The following is a 24,574-nucleotide window of genomic DNA, read 5'->3' on the forward strand; positions in this document are numbered from 1 at the left end:
ACCACCTCCTCCAGGAAGCCTTCCCTACCCTCCCTGCAACCAGCAGAGTCCTGGCATTTCTCACCCCCGTTGTCATGGTTTGCATCCAGCTCCCTGGCTAGATGGAGAACTCCCTGAGGGCAGGCCCTGTGCCTCATGCACCCCCAGGGGCTTGCGGAATCGCTGAGTGAAGCACTTGCCCATTTGCCCAGGTTCATTTGTGCCATCGCCAGGCTCTCAGCTGGCAGCCCACTTCTTTTCTTCCCCCGTGGTGCCAGTGATAAAGGATGTCGTCAGGAACTTTCTTGGCTACATCTGGGAGTAAACGTTCTTCTGTGTCCCGTCCTCCGCCTGCCGCCATCTCCCCCTCTGTTCTCATGGGCCCCGCCAGGGTGCCCTGCTGTTCTATCCTCCCGGCCTGTGCCTTACTGCTGACTTCTACAAGGGTCCTTGCCCCCTGGGTGCCCCATCCCTTTCCCCAGGGGGCTGAAGGCAGTCCCAGCTCTCCACGCCCTGGTCCCTGGGTGTGGCAGGCCCTCTGTGTTCTCCGAGCGGGAGCTGCAGTGGATCTGTGTCCAAGAAGGCGTCCTGGATCTGCCCCAGTGGGGGGCCACAGCCCTTGGTGGCAGCTGAGGACGCCCAGGGCCAGCTGTGTCGGGCTCCCCGGCCGGGCAGGCGTCAGTCGCTGAGCGCGGCCCCTGGGAGCTCGTTGGTGAGCGTGTGCCAGCGCTCGATCCGCTTGTCCTTGTTCTTCAGGCAGTCAAACCAGTGCTTCAGGCGCTCGCCCTTGGCATGGATGCCCAGAACCACGCCGCCTGCGGGAGGATGGGAGGGGCAGCCAGGACACGCGGCCTCTCGCCTCCCAGATCCCGGGCTCCGACGCTGCCTGTCGCCCTGCCCACGGGGCCCTGAGCGTGGATGGCATCTGACCTCCGTGCTGCACCCTGGGCTCCCCAGATCTTCAGGCCCACCCGGCGCTTGGGGTTACAAGGGCTCAGAGTCCAGCTGAGGCGCCGACACCACCAGCTTTCACACAGACTGCTGTGGGGCCCTCCCAGGCTTCTTTCTCTCCCTGGGCCCATCCCTTCCTCTGTCCCATGTGGACAGGCAGATGAAGCCTGGGGCCCTCACATCCATGGCCCCAGCTTTTCCTAGAGGCCAGGAAGGGGCAGCTGTGGCCTGATTTAAGCCGCTGCCCTTGCTGAGCCCAGAACAGGCTCGTGGTGAACCAGCGTTCCCCTGTGCCCTCTTACCGATGAAATCGTTGGATTTTCCGATGTCGTAATCCCAAACGGTGACCTCTAGGGTCTTCTTGGCCAGGTCCCCATGTTTGATCTCATAACAGAACTCCTGCTGGCCAGAAGGGGACTGTTAGGGCCAATGCCACATGGCCTGGGACAGGGCGGGTGGCCAGGAAGGGTCTGAGGTGTGGTGAGGGTGCAGATGAGGGAGGGAGAGAGGGATGGGGTGGCACTGCGTGGCGGTGGACAACAGGTGGACTCTCACCCGTCTCGCCCACCCCTGCCTGAGAGCCAGGCCCGGGCTCAACCCACTAGCTCCTCTGTCACTGACGCTGCTCCCTGCAGATCCCGCGGAGCCTCCTTACTGCCAAACCCTCCGCACGCTTAGCGGTCCTTGCTACACTCCACCGCTCTTGGGTCTGGCTTGGCTGACCACTCTCTCCTTCGTGGACCCCTCCCTCCCGCCAGCTTCTGGGACCCTCCATCGTCTGGTCCTCACCCTCTGGGAGCATCTCCTCAGCCTCCTCTGCCTGCCCCTCAATTTCTGGGGGCCTCTGGCTCTGCCTGAGCGCCCTCTGCCCTTCTCCCCTTCTCGCTCCTCGGGGAACCCCCAGGTCTGTCTCCTGCTGCAGCCCCCCTCCTGGGCTGAGGAGCTGGGATCCACCTGCCCCGACCTTCCTTTGGCCCTAGGGCGTCTCGAACCCTTGTGCCCCACCCAGAGCTTCTCCCCATCCCTGCATCCAACATGGCCACAGTCCTGTCAATTGATCTTCTGAAGAGCTTTCCAGGCCCCCCGCATCTGCACCACTGTGGCTGGTGCACACTGGCCAGCGCCTCACCCCCACCCCCCACCCTCTCTTCCCTCCCTCCTCCTCTCACAGTGACTCAGTCCCTCCAGGCCATCCGCCCCCCACACCATTCCCAACCACCCTGGTGGGGAGAGCAAGTGGCCTTCGTGAACTTCACCAGCTGTTCGTACCTCGTTGAACTCCGGGTTCAGGGTTTTCTTCTTTACCGCTGTCTTGTGTTTGGATTTCTTGTCCACATCTGGCTTCAGGTATCTGGAATTAAAAGAGAGGGACAGGTGGAGGACCTGGAGGGGCTGTGGATGCAGACTGTGGCAGCAGGGCTCAGCAGAGCTTTGGCCCCTCTTCTGTCCTAATCCTTGGCTTTCCCCAGCACTGCTTTGTGGCAAAGGTGAGTGATTAGCTGCAGTGGGAGAAGCAAGTGGTCTATCTGTCACCTGAACGTCTGTTCATGTGCCCATTCCTGGAGATAACCACAGAGCTCTCCCATCCCCCTAGGAAGGGGATTTTCCTCCTGTCTGGAAGTCTAATTTTCCCAGAGCTCACACTTCCCACCAGAAAAACGTTTTTAGCAGATTGGTCCCTTGATCAAGCCTTTTTTCCCTTTTTGTTTGTTTTTTTTGGCAGCTGGCTGGATCAAGGATCGAACCCTGGACCTTGGTGTCATCAGCACCACACTCCAACCAACTCAGCCAACCAGCCAGCCCCAAGCCTTCCTTAAAAATAAATTTGTGGAGATGTAATTCACATACCATAAAATCTATCCTTCTAAAGTCTAAAATTCAGTGGTGTTTAGTATATTCCCAGAGTTGTGTAACAATCACTCCACCTTGTAGGAGCTTTGAGGAAGGAAAATGCCTTTGGGAGGCTTCCCTGCAGGGAGAGGGAAGCCAGCTAGATGTTCTCCCCCGCCCACCATGGGCATTAACCCCTTAGATGTAGACAAAGAACAGCTGTCTTCATCTGAAGTTCAGAGAGGTGGGGTGACTTGCCCAAGGTCACACAGCTAGCAAGCACAGGGGTGGTGCTTGGAAGTCAGGACCAGGCTCTATTCTCTATGACATGCAGGCCATGTGCTGGCTGGAGAAGGGGACAGGAAGTCCCGAATTCTCCTTTGCAGAACTTCTCACCCTGTCCCTGCATGGATAAATGTGTGACAATCCCCTTGCCCCTGCCGAGCGTGCTCTGGGGTAAAGACCGCATTGGTCTCACCTACCACCAGCTTCCTGACACCCAGCTCAAGGTCTAGCACTGGGTCAAGAAACATCTGTTGAATGAATGACTGAATTCCTGGACATGAAATCACCCGCCCAAAGGTGTGCCTCTGTCAAGCTTGTTTTGTTATGCCAAACTGCCCTCCAGAAAGGCTGTGTGGTTGACACATGGGGCCCTCACAAAGGTGAACACTAATGCTTTAAGAATCCTTGCCAGTTTGAAAGAAAATGCTATCTCATTGCTCTTTACTTTGCATTTTTAAAATTGTGACTTTTATTACATAAAAAATAGTGGTTTAGGGGCCGGCCTGGTGGCGCACTGGATAAGTGTGCCACTTGGGAAGTGCGGCGGCGCTCCCACCGAGGGTTTGGATCCCACATACAGACCGGTTCCCACTCACTGGCTGAGCGAGGCGCGGGAGCAACACCGAGGGTTGCGATCCCGTTGCCGGTCCCCGGTCCGGTACGGGGGCAACACTGAGGGTTGCGATCCGTTGCCGGACACGGAAAAAGACAAAAGACAAAAAAAAAAAAAAAATAGTGGTTTATTACAGAAACACTGTAAAGTACGTATCAACAAAACCTGGGGATAGGGAAGAGAAATAAAGGTATATGTCCATACAGAAGACTCTTCATAGCAGGTTTATGCAGTGACCCCAAACTGAAAACAACCCACATGCCCTTCAACTAGTGAAATGACCAACGACAAACTTGTGGTTTATCCACACGACAAACGACCGTTCAGCAACAAAAAAGACTAAATTACTGGTAAACGCAACCACAGGGTGAACCTCAAACGTGTCACGCTGTGTGGAAGAAGCTAGACTCCCGCGGCTTATATGCAAGTGTGGAGAAGGCAACACTACTGGGACAGAAAGCAGGTCACAGGTTGCCCGGGGCTGGGCTCCTTTTTGGGGTGATAGAAATGTTCTATATCTTGACTGTGGTGGTGGTAAGAAGGTTGTATATGGCGGTCAAACTTCCAACAGGGAGAGACATATGTAAATTACATCTCAATAAACCTGACTTTAAGAAAAAGTCTGGAGGTTTCCTTAAACCCATCCCCAGAGATGGTGAATTTCTTTAGTCCCTTACAGGTTTTCACACGCTTGCTGGCCATTTTGCTATGTACTGGTACCTTGTATGTTTCTTGGTGGGAAGAGGTGCACCGTTCCTGGAAGTACTGTGATGCCAGGTCGATGCGTGGAGTGGATGGAACAAGCTCCTGTTCCTTCTCGCTCCTCCCCAAACCCATTTAATATATTGTCCTCAGATAGAGGACGTATCAGATATTAAACTGCTAAGAACAGATACTACACTTGATCTTAGCCAAAAGGTCAAGAAGCGATTGGTATCTTGTTTTCTGTGAATTCCCCTTGGCCTGATTTGCGTTGGGTCCTGCATGGTGGGAGCGTGTCCCACCCCTGCCTTCGGGAGCCCCTTGAAGGAAGGTTGTTCTGGGGTCTCTGCCTCCTCGGCCTGGACAACTCCTGTCCACCTAGTGACCCCTCACCCGGCCATCAGCCGTGGCCCCTTCAGGTTACAGATGCAAGGGCTAGAGAAGGAGGAGGGTTGCCCAGGGTAGCACAGCAAGTAGCTTCACATTGCCTCAGTTTCCCCTGTTATGAAATAGAGATAATAACAGAAGCAACCATACGGGCCATCGGGAAGGTTATATGAGACAACCGCATAGCTCTGGCATAGGGTAATGACTCAACACATTCGTAACGATTATTACCAACACTGTTACACTGATGTTTTCCACCAGACTCTGAATAGCTGGGCCTGGGGTCTACTTCCAGCCTGGGGAAACTGAGGCAGGTGTCACCAGGAATGAGGTTTATAAAATAACGGTGCAGACAAAAGGCCTTGACCCATCTAGCTTTGTCAGCTGGACTGTCTGTTGCTCCAGGTAAGACCCTGACTTCTGGACACCCCAGCACGTGACCTGGAATTCCGTCAGCCTGGCAGGGGGGCATTGCACTTGACTGAAATATTTTACACCATTTTAGTTTCAGATTGTATTTCGTTCTGTACAAGAAATCTAGCATTACAGGTAAAAGTGCACCCTTGCCTCGGGGTGGAATTGCTGGATCACAGGGTAATTGTGTTTAACTTTTGGAGGAACCGCCAGCTGCTTTCCAAAGTGGCTGCACCATTTTCATCATATGAGTTTAAAAGTGACAGAAATGTGAGAGCTGCTGGTAGGAATGGTGCCCCAGAATGTGTCACAAAGAGCACCGGCCCCCCTGTGGTGCCAAGATGTTCCCAAGGCCTCAGTCACCTGGGCCTCCTCAGCTTCCCCACAGGCCAGGCCCATTCCTGCTTCTGTATCTTAACTCCCCTGACCCCCCCACCCTGAACGCCTCCACCTTCTTTCTGCTGAGCTAAGTTCCTCTCGGAGTCCAACCCTTCAAGAGAATCTCCCTGTGAATTCAGGCTAACATCCACTGTGTGCGAAGAGCCCACGCACAGAAGGTGGTCACTGCAGCATCTGTGTCTTTCCTCTTCAAAGGGCCACCAGCTCCTACTTGCCCCTCAGAGCTCGAAGCACAGCCTACCCTGGCCAGGTGCACAGCTAGGGGGCCCAGGTCACCTGGCACAGCCCCCCGAGTTAGCGTCTCTCCCCACACCACCAGCAGCCCCCATTGGTAAGGCTGGGTGAACCCTAATCTGCATCTGTGGCCCCAGCTTGGGGCTGGGCAGTTGCTAAGTCCCTGTGGAGTTCCTTTTTTACCTTTGCTGGACCTTCCAGCCTCTTGATTACCCTGGCCCCACTTCCTCTTGTCCCCTCCTCCAACCTGCTCACACCCCTCCTGGGACCTGAGGTCACGAAGAGGCCTGTACATGGCACCAGGAGATAATTACTCCCTATCTGCATGACCCTGGGAAGCCACGCAGCTTCCACAGGCCTCAGTTTCCCCATCTGTAAAATGGGCTGGCCATACTTAACCCCCAGAGTTGCTAAGGGAGCACAGAAGAGAACATGCCCTTGTGGACACAGCGCCGGAGTGTTCATCACCCTGGACCCCGTCCCTGGAGGCAAGGGGGGAAGCGAGCAGCTGGCCTGGGCCACACACTCACGTTTTCACGTAGGGGTCCGAGTAGCCATTGGCGTCCATGGCGGCCAGGTGTGCGCAGCGCACGATGCCCACCAGCAGGCCCTGCTTCTGCGAGCTGTACTTGAGGGAGATGAGGATACGGCCCCGCTCCTCCAGGGACTTGTCTTCTGTCTTGTCCACCTGTTGGCCGGGGCGGTCACTGGCCATCCTGACTTGCTCCCACCCCGTCCATCAGCTGCCGGCTGCCCGAGCCTGCCCACCTGCCATTGCCCCAGCTGGGCCCTACCTGGGCCCCTGTCGAGAGGTCCCAACCGCGTCCTCACAGGCCTCCCTGCCCATCGCTGCCCTCGGAGGTGGAGGCTGCCCCTCACCCTCTGCCCTGGGACCCTGCGGCCTGAGGCCAGCTGGGGGGCCAGCAACCTGCAGCCCTCGGGCCCACGTATGGAACGTGAGCTACAAGTGGCTTTGACCTTTTTGAATGGTCCATTAATAAAATTGTATTGGAACGCAGCCTTGCCCTCATTGACATCCTGTCTGTGGCTGCTCTTGCTCTGTAAGGACAGAAATGAAGAGCTGCGACAGAGTGGACGGCCTGCAGAGCTGCCCCGGCCCGGCACCGGCTCCTGCGCTGTCCCTCTTCTCGGCCTCGGCCTGGCTGTCTGCGGCCTGTAGGCTGCGGCCGCCTCACGCGTCCCCGCCTGCTCAGCACACCCGCCTCTCTCCACTGTTGGATCAGTTCCTGGTCCTTCTGGGGCTGGGCTCAGCTCAAGTGGCAGCAGCCTGGGGGGTTTCCCTGACTCTCGGGGCTGGCTGGCTGTCCCCGCTCTGTGCCCCTACTGCTCCAGGTTCCCTCCTGCTGCAGCACAGGTGGCCACCTGCTTCCTCTTGTGTCTGCCCTCGACTGTAGGTTCCTTGAAGATGGGACTCTTCTATATCATTTTTATACCCCAGGGCTGGGTGAGGGCCTGGCACTGAGGAGGTGCCCACTGAGGGCTTGTCCTAATGAAGGTGGGGACAGGGGAAAGATGGTCCTCTCTGGGATCACCCTCATGCCAGCCACCTAAGCCTGGTGGAATTCAGAGAAAGGCTAAAAGGTCTTCCCAGGCCAAAATGGAGCCTGGTGCATGGTAAGGGGTTGCCCTGGCCCCAGTCCTCCTGACAGTGCTTCCTGGAGCTCCCAGGGTGCCAGGGGCAGTCCCCTTGGGGAGAACCCAGAAGACAGAGCTTTGACACATCCCCAGCCCTGGGGGAGCTGGGAGCCAGGTGGGGAAACCGTCCAGCCCCTCCTGTGCTGCAGCAGCTGCCCAGCGCCCGCCTGTAGTGGATTAAGTCCCTCCAAAACTCACTGAAGCTTGAATTGTGTGCCCCAAGTTTTATGTATTAGAAACTCAGCCCCCACTGTGACTGTTAAAAGGGTGGGAAATCCTATTACGGTAATTGAAAGGTGGAGGCTTAAAGAGTGATTGGATTGTAGGACCAGCAGTAGTGAATGGATTAAAAATGGTGGTCAGGGGCGTGGTTCTGAGGGCTTTAAAAGGAGACAGTTTGTCTCTCTCACTGCTCTCTCTGCCTCCACCATCTTGCAATGTCACTGTCGCCACCACCAGATGGACTTTGGACTTTCCAGCCTCAGAAACTGTAAGCAATAAATTTCCTTTTCTTATAAATTACCCAGTTCCGTGTATTTTGTTACAAGCAACAGGAACAGACTAATACGCTGCCTCTGCCTCAGCCTCTGGCCACCACGTGCAGCCTGGTGCTTCTCCATTCCTGGCCCCCTGAGACCATGCATCTCTTCTTTCTGGCTGCTGCTCACCTGGAGCCCCCTCTCCTGTGCCCTCTGCCCACCCAGACACACCCAACTTGAGCCCCATGTCCCTGAGAACCCCTCCTTAGGACTCTCTGCCAGGCTCCTCTCATGCTGTCCTAGCCACGTCCCTTTGCCCACAACTGTGTTCTGCTTGGCACTAAAGTGAATCCCCACATGGCCACATCTAAACCTTTCTGGAGATGAGACTCTTGTGCAGTGAAGGAAAGGACGCCTAGCAGGGAGGACACACGCATGACCCAACTCCCATGCCCAGAGCAGATGTGGCTATTGATGTCGGCGTTCACCCTGAGCTCAGATGCAGCCCCGGCGCCCTTCTCAACACAGCACTCAGGCAGCAGGACCGGGGTATCGGGAGAGGTGTGTGAGGTTTAACTACCTGCCACTGCAGCCTAGGGCTTTGCGTGTGTGGGGCTCGCTAAACAGCGGCTCTTGCGCTAGTTTGTGTGACATGTGAAAATTAAATAGTATGAATGAATGGGGACATTTTCAGCTGTTTTTTCAGGAGTGGGATATTATACTTTGGGTTGTTTCATGTGAACTGGTCGTTGTTCAGCATTCGCTTAGAACGAATTACATTCGCAGGCTGTGGGCTCTAAAACGTGTCTGCCTGCCAGAGCGGTTATCCTGAACTGCTCTCCTGTGGTCACTGCGTGTCCTAGAGCTGAACCAGTGAGCTCGTAGCAAGTTCCAGCGAGGCCCGGCAATGCCCTGATCCTGCCCCGTGCACAAGCACACACACTCTCACAAACACACACTCACGCACGCAGACACAAGTACACTCACACATGCTCTCACACAAACGCACTTGCATGCAGACACACCCTCACACGTCAGCTCTAACACACATTCACACACACACGCACCCACACGATTGCTTATGCCAGTGACCAACACTCAGCAACACATCGACAGGAGGAGCCGATGTTGCCTTTCAAAAGTGACACGGATCATTAGGAAAAACTCGGTTACCTGTGGTTAGTGACTAATAATAACACAAAAAAGGTTATATCCATCACACAAATGTCTATGAGTGGGAGAGAACGTGACAAGGGAATGAAATTTGATCAAGTTATGCAAAAAGACAGAACTGGGATTCGGGTAGGAAGCCTGGGCAGCGGGCTGGCTTCTTCCTGGGCCTGACCTGGGCTGCGCTCACTGACAATCCACGTTCCGAGGGTCCCAGGTCCCTCTAGCCTGGGCACACTGGGAGACAGCCGCTAGGTTTATCCTCCCATGCTTCCCCTATGCTCAGGCCTCTTGGGGGACACTGTTGCTGCCCATGTCCTGAACACTGGGCAGCTGAGGGCCCAGAGTCTCTCTTGACCTGGGGCACTGGGGACTCCTGGCCAACCCCTCCCAGCCCGCTGAACTGGGTGAAGGCGGTGAAGGGAAGAGAGGGCCGGAGAGCCGAGAGGGACAAATAGAGGCGACTCTGGGAGGGCTCAGCTGTTGGCAACGGCCAGGAGCAAAATCTGTTCTGACATCATTTTCACACAATTGCAATTTCTAGGAAAGAATTATTTTCGGTCTCCTCTGGGTATCTCACAGGCACTTCAAATCTAACATGCTCCAGCTGAGCTCCTGAGCGGCCTGTCCCCCAGCTGTTCCTCCCACGGTCCCTGCATCTCAGTTAATGGAGGCTTCATCCTTCCAGTTGCTCAGGCTCCCTCGCCGGATGCCCTATCTGCTGGCACATCCTGGCAAGAATCAGGCCCTGCCGCCCTCCCCAGCCCCCCAGCACTCCTCCCCCTCCAAGCCTGGGCTATGCTCATCTCCTAACTGGTCTCTCGCCCTTTCCTCCCTCTTTTTCTGGCCTTTCTGAGCTCAGGAGACAGCAATCCTTTTGAAATGTCCTCATATACGCCACCTCTGCTTAGCACCTTCCTGTGGCCCCACGTCACTCAGGGTGAAAGCCCAAGTCCTTCCTAGCTTCCACCCGCCTGCCCTGATCTCACCTCCTCGGACTCTCCTCCCTTGCTGTCTCTGCTCCATCAATTAGCCTCATCACTGTGCCTCCAACAGGCAGGAAGTTCTGTTTCCCCAGCTCCCGCAACCATGCCCGGTTCATAGGGGGTGCTCAGTAAACCCTCTGGGCCCTGAGCTCACGGACGGGCCTGCAGAGCCGCATGGTGCAGGGAGCCCAAGGCCCACTCACTGGCAGCTGCTTCTCCAGGCAGATGCTGAACGTCTTGGTATGGTTGGGTTTCAGCTTCTTCAGGGGCACTCGTGTCTCCCCAATGAACTCGTTGTGGCGGAATTTGTCCTCATCGCACACGGAGATCCTGGAGGGCAAGGGGCATGGCCAGCACCTGAAACGCACTGAGCACTCCCAATTTGCTTCCCAAGTCAGTGGGGATTTGCAAGTGGTGGTGGTGGGGGGTCTATGTGGCAAGGCCAGAGCCTGTGGACAAGGTTGGGTGGGTAGGGGGCAGGGAGCAGGCGGCCCAGGGGGCCCTCACCCACCGCAGGGTCTTGCGGATCATGTCTTCATCTGTGATCCCATAGTAAGTGAGGGTCTCATTCCATGTGGGGTTCAGAGTGTTACGGAGAGTTTTTGTTCTGAGCTTATTTGCCTGGAGAAAGGAAAAATAATCTTATTAGCATCGAAGAGTGTAGTGGGCAGGATAATGGCACCCAGAGATGGCCACGTCCTAATCCTGGAAGCTGTGGACGTGTTATCTGACAAAAGGAGGTTGCAGATGGAATGAAGGTTGTCAATGAGCTGACTTTAAAATAGGAAGATTATCCTAGGTTATCTGGGGGGCTCAGTGAAGTCCAAGGGGTCCTTAAAAGTGGAAGAGGAGGTAAAGAGTCACAGTGAGATGTGACTCAGGAAGAAGGTAACGTGGCTGGCTCTGATGGTGGAGGAAGAGGCCGCTACATTCCTTGGCTTCCTCTCCCCTTCCAGGAGAGGGCAAGGAAATGGACTGTTCCCAGGGCCCCAGAAGGAATGCAGTCCTGCTGACACCTCGATTTCAGCCCAGTAAGACCTGTGTTGAACTAACCTGCAGACCTGTAAGATAATAAGTGTGTGTTTTACACCACTTAGTTTGTTACAGCAGCTACAGGAAGCTAATCTGAGGAGGATCTGCCTCCAGACCCTGGTGGTATGTGAGCGGGGGAATCCTACAGGGGGAAGCTGGGCTGCTGGAACCCGGCCTGGAACTGGATCCTCTCCTTCCCTGAGCATGCCCTGTGTCCACCCCTCCTTGCCTTTGCCCAGGCTGTCCCCTCTGCCTGGAATCTGCCTTCTCCTGGAGTGTGCTTGGTGGGTGGCCTGTCCCAGCTGGAATATCACCTCCACGCCTTCCTCTGGGCTTCCCTGATCGTGGTTCTCCTGCTGTTTATCTGTCCTGCCCCCATCAGACTCTGAGCTCCTCGACTGATTCACCCTGACGTCTGCCACACCCAGCCCAGGCTACGAGGTCAGACAGCCAGGGTTCAAATCCTGCACTGGGGAGCCTGGCAAGGTACTTGCCCTCTGAGTGTCAGGTTCCCCACCATAAAAACGGTGTAAGACCCCTCTCTCGACATTGTTTTCAGGAGCTTGTTCATTAGGAGACTGCTCTGTATAAAACACTCCGTGGGAGGGTCCCCCACAACTCAGCAGCCAGGTACTGCCCACTCTAGGTCCCACGAGTGTAGGGACTCATGGTCACTGAGCTCCCACACTTCCTTGGTGTGTCCTTGGTTCGCACAGCCTTGAGCCCCACATGCAGCAAGAGGACACTGAGACCCGGCATCCGGAGCCTGCTTCTTCTCCAGGCGCAGGTTGTAGGGCGCTGCCTGGGACATTATTCAAAGATGAACTGCAAGCTTGCTGCACAATCGGGCAGGGCACAGGCAGCTCAATGCTCATGACCTGGCCCACCACGAAGGGGACTCCTCTCCCAGGCCCCACTCCCTTGGCTTCTTCTCCAGGCGCAGGTGGTAGAAATGCTGCCGTTTCTCCTACAGCCCTGTTTTCTCTAGAGGAGGAGCAGTGGCCCCTTCTGGGGAGTCCCTCCTGGACTGGTGGGGAGCCCCAGCTCTACACACCTGGGCTCCAAAGTCAACTCAGGCAATTTATTCTGTCCCTTTCTAGGTGCATCTGTTGTGCTGGTGCCCTAAGCACGTGCGAGGTCTGCCTGTTGGGTCGTCTGGCATGGGAACAAGAGATCTGTGGTCAAATAAATTGGGCAGATGCTGCCCATTCCATCCTCCTTACGGACAGTCACAGAGCGACCCATTAACACATTAAAGGCTCTGATAAGTACTGCAGGAAAGAATTTAACAATGCTTCCCAATGTTATTTGATCACAGAGCCCTTTTTTTGCACATAATATTAACCAGCTGAGAATGCTTCTCATAAAATACTGGCCTGGAAATTCTCCTGCAGGCTTCCCCAACTCAGCAGGCAGGTGCTGCAGACTCACGAAGTCCCTGGGAGGCCTGGAGGGTGTCGGCTGATGCTCTGGGACGAGGTGAATGGCTGGGGTCCCAACTTGCTTGGGCTCTGTGGGGGTGTGGGGACTGTCAGCCTCCCTAGGTGCCCAAGCCCAGCGCAGGCCCCAGTCACAGGCCTGGGGTGGACGCCACTCACCTTACTGGCTCCGGGCAGCAGGTGCAGCTTGACATAGGGGTCAGCCAGCCCATTGTGGTCCATCGGCTTCAGGCCCTGGGCGGAGGAGAACAGCAGAGGGTGTGAATTTGAGATCCAGGATACAGAGCAGCCAGAGTCTCCAGGGACCTGGGTAAGCAGATGTGCCTTGTCCCCTGGGCCTCCTGGCTGGGTCCATTCATGGCCCTCTTCACAGAAGCCCCTGGCTCCACACCCCAGGATGGCTCAGTGCTGGTGCGATCTCCTCTCCCTCAAGAACCCTGGCCCAGGGCAGCTGTCACGATTCCTCTTTAGTAGAACAGCCTTCTCTTTCGATCCTCCCTGTCATGGAAGCCAGGTGACCTGCCGGTCTCTGAACGGCCCTCACGATCCTACTTTGGTCAGGCTATTCCTCTTCCTGACTCCTCTCCTCCATCTCCCAAACATGCCTCCTCCACAGCGACTTCCTTCACTGACCCTAAACCCACGTAACCCTCTGTCCCCTCATCACATGCTTCCCTGTGTGGCCATGGAAAGTGTCATGTCCTGGGAGACTGCTGCGACCAGGCTCACTTTCTCTCTGGACCTGCCAAGCTCCCAGCCTGTGTCGGTGTCCGCAGAGGTCACACGAGCTGAGCAGCTGCGGAGGGTCCCTCCACAAGGTGGCACCCCTCTCTAACTGCTTGTGGTTCCCTTTGAAGACTCAGTTGCGAGTGCAGACAATAAATGGAATGGCCAACAGAGAGGGGCTTAGCGGCCCTCATGCACGCTCTTGATTCTGGAAATTGTGCTTTTTTCTTCTGGGATGGTGCACAGGGATGTAGGGAAGGGCTGGAGCATGGTGGGGCAGGGTGGGCAACCCCGGGACATATTATTCAAAGATGAACTGCAAGCTTGCTGCACAATCGGGCAGGGGACAGGCAGCTCGATGCTCATGACCCGGTCCACCACGAGTGGGAGCCTGAGCTCCTCTCCCAGGCCCCACTCCCTTGGCTTGCAGGAGCACCCAGGTGGGGGCTGAGATTTGAGGTGGGGGCTTCCAACCACCCACTGCTCTCCTTCTGGGAAAGGGCACAGGCTTGGGAGCCAGGCTGCAGACCAGTTTCAGCTCTCAGCTCCTGTGCTTACTAGCTGGGGAAGAAAAGAGGATGAGTTCCTTTGTGCCCTAAGCCTCAGTTTTTCCATCTGTCAAAGGGGTTAACAATTCCAACTCCCCAGTCCTGGAGTGGGAGTGGAGGAGTGATACAGCTGCAGGGCTGGGCAGGTGGGCATCACTGTGCCCTGAGCTGCTGGGGTTCCAGCCCTGCCCTGCACATGGGCCAGCTCCTGGCAGGGGCTCAGCTCAGCTGGGCAGCCCTGTGTGTGCCCACAATAATGAGGCTACCCTTCCAAGCCAACTCCCTCATCCTGGACTCTCGCCCTCTCCCACAAAGTGCCTGAAGTACAGAGTGGCCCTGGGGTCACCCACCCTAAGCAGGGCTGCTACCAGCAGGGGATGTCTGAACACCTGTGTTTTATTTTTGCAATTCTTAGACATTTGTTTTTTGTAGCTTAAAATGTTTTCATTGGGTCATATTTCTCGACTTTTCACTTGCAAATCTTTGGGTCCCCAGAAGTTCTGGCACATTTATTCAGTGGCTCTGGAGGTCCCATCTCTGTACCCCTGGGATGCTGTGAGCACAGGCTGGGGCAGCGGGGCAGCTGCTGAGCTAGGATGGGGCCCCTGCTGCCACCTCTCCACCCTGCCACCTGTCAGATCCCTGAGTACCCCAGGTGGCCACATACCCCACCTGAAGTGCATGTCACTGTTCTGCCACTGACCTCCATGCCCAGATAGGGGCCTCCCTGGCCCCGATCCAGACTTCCCACCTGCAGCTTTGGCAGGCCTGAGGCTAGGCCTCCACTAGCCTTCGGGTGGGGCTGCCCTCCTGTAGAGCCTGACCTCTGTCCATGAGAGGGTCAGGGAACTGTTAAAGGGGGGGGCTCTTGGGCAGACCCTCCCAACTTCTTGAGTCTGCAAGAGACAAAAACTGATCCCATGGTTCAGGGGCTGGGTCTTCTGGGAGGGACAGGCAGAGGAAGGGCTGAGGGGAGGCCATGGCTGCTGCTGGCACTGGCGGCACAGATGGGGGGTATGGTTTTGAGAGGAAAGCCTCCCCCCAAATCCTGGCCCCTGCACCTTGCTGGGCTTCTCAGAGGCTGATGCTGGCAAAGCGTTCAGGAGAGGAGCTTTCTGGACTTGTCAAAGCAAAGTCTCAAGTGTCATTCAGCCTTAACCAGGAAGAAAATTCTGTCATATGCTACGACATGGATGAACTTGAGGACATAATGCTGAGTGAAATAAACTGCACACGAAAGGACAGATACTGCATGATTCCACTTATATGAGGCACCTGGAGCAGTGAAATTCAGACAGAAAGCAGAAGGGAGGTTGCCAGGGGCTGGGGAAGGGGAACGGGGGGAGCTGTCATTTGATGGGTACAGAGTTTCTGTTTTGTGCAGTGAAGAGAGTTCTGGAGACTGGCTGCCCAACAGTGTGAGTGTACTTAACACTACTGAACCGTACACTTAAAAATGATTCAGATGGCACATTTTTTATTTGTGTATTTTACCACAATTAAAAAAAAACAAAAGAGAGTCTCCTAGGACTGGTGGTTCTGTTGGGTTTCCACCGCTCCTCTTTGGGCGTGAACGCCTGCGTGTCTGCGTGCATGTGGGTGTGCCCGTGAGTGTGGTTGGGTGCATGTCTCCTGGCATGCCTCCAGGGCAGCACCAGGTACTGAGCACTGGTGCCCGTGTTAACTCACTCGATGCTCACAGCAACCACATGGGTGGGCGTGATTAACCCGATTTTACAGATGAACAATCTGAGACTGACCCTGGCCCAGAGGGTGGGTGGTCAAGCAAGGGTCCAGGCCTGGCACAACTGGCCTCCCCCCGCAGTGACCCTGGGAGGCTCCTCGTGCCAGCCTTGCTTTAGCACCCCCACCCTGGGGCTCCTCCCCTCACCCCACCCAGAGCCCCAGCTCTTCCCACAGCTGTGCATCCCCTTCCCTGAAGAACTGGATTTATGCAGAGAAGGAACTGGAGAACGGGAGATCTACCACGGCTCGGGGCTCCTCTCCCCCACCTCTGATGCTTTGAGGTGTACACCCCTAAGTGGACACACAGCTGTGTGTGTATGTACACGGGTACCCACATAGCTCTGTGCATGCACACACACAGAGATATGCACATAGATACCCGCATACACCCCCTGCAAGCCAGGTAGGGAAGGCGAGGCACACAGCACAGGGAGGGGCGCTGGGGTCTGGGATGGGGAGCAGAAGGGGTGGGCTCTGACCAGAGTGGCCTGGCAGCCGGAGCCCACTCCCAGTTCCCAAGTCTAGACAACTTCCACAAAGCTGGGTGATGGCGAGAAGGAGTCTACCCAGGCCCCCACCCTGGCCTCCATCTTAGCACAGCTGGAGGTCACCAGATGCTCAGCTCTGTTCCTAGGGGCAGGTATGGAGCCCCTGCAAGGCAAGGCTGGGCATGCCCTGAGTCACAGCCCAGGGAGTCCCCAGAGGAGAGGGACAGGGTGGGAATGGAGTATGCAGGCCTCTAGGTGCCCAGCCAGGGCGCCGGGACCACTGTGGACAGTGCTCACACCTGCCATGGCAGTCCAGGTGTGGTGGCCCAGGCTGGCCTGGGCTATAGCCTAGGCAGGCACCACGCAGCCTGTCCCTCTGGGTGGGTGCAGGGCCAAAGGCAGCCCCTCAGCTGGCAGGGTGGGAGGAGGGGCAGAGGGAAGCCTGCAGGCTGGGGAGGCTGGGGGTGGGGTCTGGGCCCAGGCAGCTCCGTGGAAAGCCCCTGGATCTGGGCTGGGCTGCCTCAGACCCTTCCCCAGCCCTACTAGCGGGGCTCTACTGGCCACGCAGGCCCTTACCTTGCGAGAGAACATCAGCTTTGGCACCTTATTCCCAGAGGGAGCCATGTGGTGGGGGGACGAAGGGAACAGCACGGTTCAGAATACACAGCTGACACTTGCTGACTCAAGGGGCAGAGCCACAGGCGAATGCTGGGGGCCTGGCCAGGCTACAGTAGGGTCCACAGACACCCATGACCCAGCCCAGACAGCACAGCTTGGGGCCTTTTGGGCTCAGGTCCTGAGTGCCGTCAGCCTCCTTCTGTGGCACTGGCATCCAGAGCAGGACAGTGGTGCCACCCACTCCTCAGGGAGTGTGGGGGGCCCAGGTGCTGGGAGCTTCGGGAGCTGGAGGATCAGCATCCAGCCCTCCCTCCCTCGGCCTGCAGGACAGACCATCACCTACTCACCTCTTTCCCCTCAACAGCCCCTCCCTAGGGCCTATGGGGCCTTGTCCCCTGAGAGCCCCGCCCCAACCTTCAGCCTCCCGATCTCCTCTTTTCTTTGTTCTCCTGCTCCCCCAGACTGACTAGACAGGGCTTTTTGGGGGGTGGGCAGCTGAGATGGTTTAGGCAAGAATTCCCTTCTGGCCCTGTGCCCCACACAGCACAGACACCACAAGCCAGGACAGGCAACAGAGGGGGAAGGACCCTGGAGCAGGGGCAGTGGGGGCGGCTGCTGGGGCCTACCTTGGCCTTGCTGATGGTGCAGTGCAGGGCATTGTTCTCCTGGTCGTAGAGCAGGCTGAAGTCCAGCGTGCCCAGGGCGGCTGCGGACAGAAGAGGGCATGGGTCACGCACCGGCCTCATCATGGAGAGGCTTTGCCCGTCCCTGTGTGGCCAGATGAGCCTGCCCTGGGCAGGTGCCACAGTCCCCACGGCAACTGACACCCACTGAGCACCTACTGTATGCCAAGCCCTCCACCCATCCTCCCCAACTCTGGGAAGTGACAATATTCTCCCCAGTCTCCAGATGAGGCACTGAGACTTGAAGGGTTAGGTGGGTACCCCAGTCACCGAGAGAGGGAGTCCAAGAGTCACACCCAGGTGGTCTGCCTGGAGCCTGGGCCCCTAACCCCTGCACTGCCTGTGGCTGGCCCAGCATGGTGCCCATGTGTCCCAGGTGACCAGCTAAAGGAGGTCCTGCCCTCCATGTGCAACCGCCAGTATGGGCTCCATGCCTCAGTTTCCCTTGCCTATTAAATGTCACAAGGATTGGGTGAGAAGGCAGAGGAGACAGGGCTTGGAGAGGCTGCAGGCCCCAGCCAGGCTGACAGGCTGATCCCCTCACCTGCCCCTCAGGCAACATGTGGAACTGTGGCTCCCGGATCTCTCTGGTCCCTTGGGGACCCTGGGCAGGCTGTGAAGAGCCAGTTGGGTCTCTCAAAGGCAGTGGCAGTAATTCTCAAGGGCCAGCAGATGGTGCAGCAATAATTGGGTGCAGCTTCCACCCTCAGGGGCAATCACACATAGCAGAGGGGACCTTCCAGAGTGAAGGGGCTCCCAATATGAAGGCCCAGGTGATGGTGGGAGGTAGACCTTGGGGGCAGTCCCCACAAGCAAGATGCACATTCACAGATGTATTCAGAAGCCCATTTCCTGCACCCAGGCTGCTGGGCTGGTTAACTGGTGTCTCATTCATTCATTCATTATTTACCAAGTGTTTGCAATATGACAGGCTCTAGGGATGAAGATATCTATAAGGCAGGGTCCCTGCCCTCAAGGAAAGCACAGCTTAATGGGAGGAACAGATGAAAAGAACTCGCCACCACAGAGTCTGATGAGCCTAGAGCCACTGGAGGGGGGTCCAAGGAGGGATACCTGGCTTGGATGTAAACCAGGGCCATCAGGGAAGGCTTCCTGGAGGAGGTGATGCTTTACCTGAGCCATGAGGGATGAGTGGGAGTTGGCCAGTGGCACAGTGAGGCTGGAGGAGGGGACATTCCAACCACAGGCCAACTGGCAGGTAGTGTCTAGAGTGATGCTGGGGTGAGGGAAGGGCCAGACTTGAAAGCCTCTGTTCTTCAGGCCGAGAGTTTGAATGAGACCCTCAACATGCACCCAGGCCAAACTACGATCATGCCCATCCATTTACATCTTGTCTGTGGCTGCTTTCCCACTCCAAAGGCAGAGTTGAGTAGATGCGACATGTGGCCTGCAAAGCTGAAAATATTTACTATCTGGCCCTTTACAGAAAAAGTTTGCAGACCCCTGGGCTAGTGCTGGGGCCCGGGCATGACAAAGGTTCTTGGGTCTGCAGGGAAATGGCACATTAAGGGCCATGTGGGTGGAGCTGCCTTTTATTCTAAGGCAATGATATGAGTTGTGTTTGTCTGGCCCCCAGCTCCTGGCACAGGGTGAGGCTCACATAGCGTTTCTCTGTCCTGCCAGCAGCATGGTATGGGGTGCAAGACCCGGCCTCTGACGTTGCTCTCCCAGGTTCAAACCTTTGCTTGGCAATTCCCTGCTGTGTGACCTTAGACAGCTTAGCTAGCCTCTTTGTGCCTCACTTTCCTCATCTGCAAAATGGAGACATTAGTACGTAGCTCACAGCACACGGTGCCTGGGGTATAGAAACTGCTTGGATGATAATCATAGAAGGAGCAGATCCATTTAGGTGACTTTTCTAGATAACTGTACTTGCCCCTCTGAGACCTATTATGGAATGAAAACATTCTAAACTGGATCACTTCCCTGCCTTTGGGAACAGAATACACAAATGGTCACTTACACTCTTCTGAATAATCTGAGTCATTGCGATGACTATAGTTATTCTTTTGCATGTCACAGCCACAGCCCAGACATAGAACGGGGTATTAGGCCATCCCTCCACCAGGCAGTCCTAGGTGGTCACTCTTTTTAAGGTTTTCTTCATTTTTCTGCCTCCTCCTTTGCCATCAGCTTGAAACTCCTGTTAGAGTCCCTGCCTCTGGCAGCACAACAGCTCTCTCTCCTATGCAATCGTTGTTTCTCTTATGGAACCAGGTGGTAGTACTTGTTAGAACTGTGATCAAACCAAGAGTCACTAGGCCTTGAGTAGAGCCTAAGGTGTGCTTAGTGACAGCTGTAGCCGGCCTTTTGCTGCCTGTGTCCAGGCTCCCGTCGGTGCAGGTGAGGATGCTGTAAGTGAGGTATATATGACCATTCCTGTAACAACTTACACAGCCACAGGCCCAACATTCACCAAGTCCATGCTTTTGTTATAGTATTCTCCAAAGCCGTTGGCTTTACCTGACAGTAAATCAACCTGCTCTTCGGTTCAGGCTTAGCTGTGGCTTGTTTCCCCCAGACATTAGCCTCCCAAGAGCAGGGACCACACGTTGGCCACACCCATGAGACCAGCAAAGAGCAGATGCTCAGTCCACATGGCTGGTCCATTCAAACCAACTTGCTTTCCAGGTGGTCACAGGAGCGGGGATTTGGTGTGTTGCCCACGTGTAAAAACGCACACTCCACAATTTCTGCCTGTTTCCCAGTTCCAGAGAAGGACAAGCTGGGGAGATGGAGAAGCTGCCTGCTCCCCACTGGGAAACAGCTCCAGAAGGGGAACAGAGCCCCTTCCACTGGCTCCACAGAAACCCCTGTTTCAGGAGGGCTCAGTGCTGCTCGGTGGAACACTGACACCTGTCACCACTGCCTGGGAAGGAACAGCATGCCCAGCGCTCCTCGGGATGGGACTGATGAGTTTTTTTGAACTCCAGTGGAAGTTCTGTAAGAAATAATAGTTTTTAAATAGAAGCCCGGTCACAATTTTGAGAGACTTGCTGGTGGTAAAGCTCGCTTAGGGAGTACATAGTCCAAAGTCTTCATCTCCCTTTCAGAGAAATAAGGCTCAGAGAGGGAAGGTGAGCTGGTCAGGGTGGCCCAGCAGAATCCAGGACACAGAATCCAGGCCTCTCTCCTTCCATCCTAACAGTTTCTGCCTAAAGCCTAGTGGCTCCCGAAAGGTTTTTATTTGCTGCTTTGTTTCACTGAACTATTACGAGATGCAACTAAGAAACAAAAGACAGAAGCAGAGTTGCTCTCAGGGCAGGAGAGAGGCTCGACCGCTGTTCTGGACGGGCCTCTGACTTGGGAAAGTGCTCTGGGCTGTGGTGGGGTGATGGGGGCCCTGAGGGCAGGGGAAGGTGCTTCTCTGCATGAGTCACAGGATCCTGTCCTGCCCTGCCACTCAAATCATGCCCGACTAAAGTTTACATCTTTGGAAAAATAATGAGGGTTGGTCACTAATGGGCCTTTGAGAGTTGTCACCCGCTTGTTGATAATTATAGAGCTTTAATGGGGCTAATTCAGAGAAAATTAAGCTCAAGCCCCTGTTGGTTCCTCTACGGCTGAACATCCCCTGCTCTGCTGATGGAGACTGACAGCATCGTCATGACCTTGGTTTGCACCTTGACTCTCCTGACCTGTACGCCCTTGGGAATTGAAAATCTGCTCTGATTTTCCTTTTTAAGAAAAATGTCAGCCTCTCAAATAGTTAAAACAAACAAACAAAAAACCAAGCCGTGGCCAGAACCATTGAAAATCACCAAGCCTGAGTTGAAAGGCTCACTGAGCCAGGCAGGCACTACAGGGGAGATCAAGAGAAATGAGCCATTTATCCCTGCTTCCTAGGAGCTTAGAGGCAAAGGGTTAGAACTTTCATAAATCTCTTCATTCCCTGCCTTAAATTGTTCAAAGGCTCTCCATCACCTCCCTGACTCAGTTCAACCCCCTTGGTGTGGCATTCAAGACCTTCTGTGATATGACTGCTTCGGCCTCCTCATCAGTGTCTTCCCCTTGCTTCAGCCAGTTGGCTCTATGGTTGTGCCTCTGCTGGGCTGTGTTTCCAACACCTCAGTACCTGTGCACACAGCTGTCCCTCAGCCCGGAGCACCTCCTTTCCTGCTTCCATTCTGCCAGCCTGTTTCCTCTCTCCTCCCAGCCCAGAGCACAGCCCTCTCTGTGGGTGTCCTCTGGGCGAGCCAGAGCTTCCCGTTTGGGTTCCTGCTCCCTGTCCCTCACTGCTGGGCCACTTGTTTGTCTTGGTTTTCATGCCCTGAGGTCAGAGGTCGTGTCTCAGGCATTCCGTTTCTCCGTGCTTGACCTATAGTTGCTGTTGGAATGTTGAGTGCATAAAAATAGGACAACAGGTCCAGGCAGAACATGAATGACTGAGGCCAAAAGAGGTCTGCGCTCGAAGGAAGGGGACCCACAGCCAGTGGGGACTAGGATATGCCCCCAGGCCAGGAAAGCCTTTGTGGCAGACCCAACAGCAATTCCTTCACTTTGTCCTTGTTCAGATCCCTGTGGGCATCAGACCCGACCCAGCCCCAGGGTGAATGGTACAGGGGCAGGTTTAAGCAGGGGCATGTGATGCAATTCTGGCCAATGAGACAAAAGGACAGGTTTCCTGGGAACTTCTGGGAGAGGTTTCCTTGTTCTTAAACTGAGGCATGGGGAAGGAAGCTCGTCCGTATCAAATCTAGGACCTTATTGTTACATGTGATGCCTGGACATGCAGCAGCTACCTGGGACCATGAGAGTCCTGCTTGGCTGATGGAATCTGACAACATCATTACGACCTGGGTTTGCACCTAGACTTTGTCACCTGTATGCCCTTGAGAATAGGAAATCTGCTTTGATTCTCAGCCTGAAAGGAAAAGAGCAAGGTGGATAGAAGCGTCGGCACGGGTGGTGCTGAAGTGCTGCTGTAGCAATGCACCCCGGTACCGCAGACCTCAGCTGTCCTCGTTGGCAACGCCATGTTGAGCTGGTTTTCTTTTACTTGCAACCCAAAGAATCCCAGTCATTACGGCTTTGAAAAATGGACTGGGTTCCCACAGGTGGCCATCAGGCATCTCAGACAGGCAGGCGCAGCATGTGCAGTGGTGTGGGGCATGGGACATGGGGCAAGCTGCAAGTCTGGCTTAATATAGCCTAATATAGGTGGGGGGAGGATTCTCACTCCAACATTCCAACTGCATTTTCTCCCCATTCTGTGAGATCTGTTTGGAACATGTGAGTTGTGTGCTTGTGCTTTGAGGTGACTTAATAAAGAATGAGCTTTAAAGAGGGGGAAAGAAAGGTCTAGTAAATAAACAGCACTTCACTCTCTGCCTTGGACAACAGAGCAACCGCCCTAATTTCTTTTTGTCAGAACAGAGATAATCCAATAATTAGGGCAGCAAATAGCATAACCCTGGCTAAAGCCGTAATGAACCATCTGGCTTGAATCATTTAGGCTTATTCTAGGGATCTGGTTGTCAGACACCAGAGGGGGGCATGGCTTGGGGATTGGGTGGAGGGTGGTCCCACCCTAGAACTTGTTTCCCTCACAGACAGGAACCAGGATTTTTGTGCTCCTTGTCTGGATGCTCGCTCAGCCACTGCTGGGATCCAAGCCTAGTGTGGGCCTCCCCTTGAAGGGGGCGAGGGGACCTAAGCTGGGCCTGAGTCTGCCTTGTGTAGCCTGGTGATATGGGTGTGCTCAGCTCACAGTTCAAGCTGTCAAAGCTGTGTCCAGGACTGTCTCATACTTCTGATCCCATGTGAGTCTATCTGCTGCTAGGACACATGTGTACTCTGAGTACAGGGACCCAGCCCTGTTCCATTTGCCCCTCTCCCTGGCTGCTAGGACAGTGCTCTGTGAAGGACTGCTGAGATGATGGATTGGAGGTGGGGCTGCTGGCTTGAGTTTTGGACTTTCTGGTCCCCTCCTTGCTGTTGGGTTCAGGGACAACCAAAAGAAATGGCCAGATTCCCACATCTTGCCATAGGTCACCCAGAGGGTGCCTGAGGGTGGCCTGAAGCTTAGGCAGAAACTCTGCTCTGCCCTGCTGACTCCTCTGGCACAGCAGCCAAGATGCTGGAAATGGGAACAACTTCCCATCCCCTTCTTCTGGGGTGGCTTTGGATTTAGGGCAGCCAAAGGGGTGACTTGGGTCCCAGTCAGGGCCTGCCCAGAGGTGCAGTGAGAGGGTGAGCTTTGCACAGGGTGCCAGGAGCTGGGGGAGGAGGTAGATCCAGAGCATAGCCTTGCGGGCAACAAATTCTCTCGACGCAATTTCCTCAAGCTGGCAGGAAAGTGGAGGGACAGGGCCACTCCCCACCTCCCATGCATTGGGGCAGGGCCTCAACATGCCAGACGTTGGCCAGAGGGCAGTGGTCCAGGCCTCAAGAAAGTGCAAAGTCGGCAGTTTCCCCACAGAGGTCCTGCCCTGACCCACCACTGCTAATGGGACTCCAAGGCAGGGCGATCAGGGGTCTGTGCCCCAGGGTGGCGCTGGTAACTCCCACCTTCAGCTTCCACAGGCATATTTTATGACCGGGGAAACTGCACGCCCCGAGCTTGGAGGCCCTGGGAGCGCACGAGCCAGGCGCAGCCCCCCTCGCTGCACAGGGGAGAGGGCCGTAGGCGCCCTGGCGAAGCCCGTGGGGGACCCCGCGAGGCCCGCATGCAGGGCAGGGCTGGGGTTTGACACTGGTTTTCCAAGTCTGAGTGACACGACCGGGGCGCCACAGCTGGGCACTGCCGGCCTCCCACGCAGCGCCCCCATCCCCACCCCCACCCCGCACAGACCGATTTCGCTCCTGACCGCAATCTCTTCTCGCTTCGGTCTCCCCGCCAGGCCCAGGTCGGGCGAGGCAGGAACCCTCAGGGACAGGAAAAGGCGCCAGGAGCGCCCGCCAGCCGGGCCTCGGCCCCGGGGATCCCGGTGCTTGCCTGCTCCCTGGGACTCGGGGCTCAGTCCGAGGAAGAGGGGTCGCGGGCCGGGGGCCCCTCCTGCCCAGGGGAAGCGGGCGTAACAGGTGGGCGAAGGTCAGCGGCCCGGGCGAGCGCCGTGCGGGGTCCACGGCCGCGGGAGGAGGAACCGCCAAGGATTTTGCAGAGGACAAGCGGCCCCGCGGTCCTCCTGGTGCTCGGCCAGCGAAGCCGCCGCGCTCCGCGGGCCGCCGGGCCCACCCGGAAGGCCA

The 24,574-nt window shown here is 55.9% G+C and overlaps 1 protein-coding gene across 1 annotated transcript; it reads right to left on the reverse strand.

Moving 5' to 3' along the window:
- Window positions 1-532: 532 nt before the first annotated feature.
- Window positions 533-17,382, reverse strand: DOC2B (double C2-like domains, beta). The gene is made up of 8 exons (XM_008592948.1): window positions 17,309-17,382; window positions 12,716-12,790; window positions 10,597-10,706; window positions 10,289-10,415; window positions 6,325-6,482; window positions 2,200-2,281; window positions 1,233-1,329; window positions 533-794 (listed from the first exon to the last, which is right to left on the reverse strand). The coding sequence occupies exons 2-8, from the start codon at window positions 12,776-12,778 to the stop codon at window positions 658-660; spliced, it is 774 nt and encodes a 257-aa protein (XP_008591170.1). The 5' UTR covers window positions 12,779-12,790; window positions 17,309-17,382; the 3' UTR covers window positions 533-657.
- Window positions 17,383-24,574: the final 7,192 nt, after the last annotated feature.

Source organism: Galeopterus variegatus, unplaced genomic scaffold (genome assembly GCF_000696425.1).
Source record: "Galeopterus variegatus unplaced genomic scaffold, G_variegatus-3.0.2 Scaffold155, whole genome shotgun sequence".
NCBI classification, from domain to species: Eukaryota; Metazoa; Chordata; class Mammalia; order Dermoptera; family Cynocephalidae; genus Galeopterus; species Galeopterus variegatus.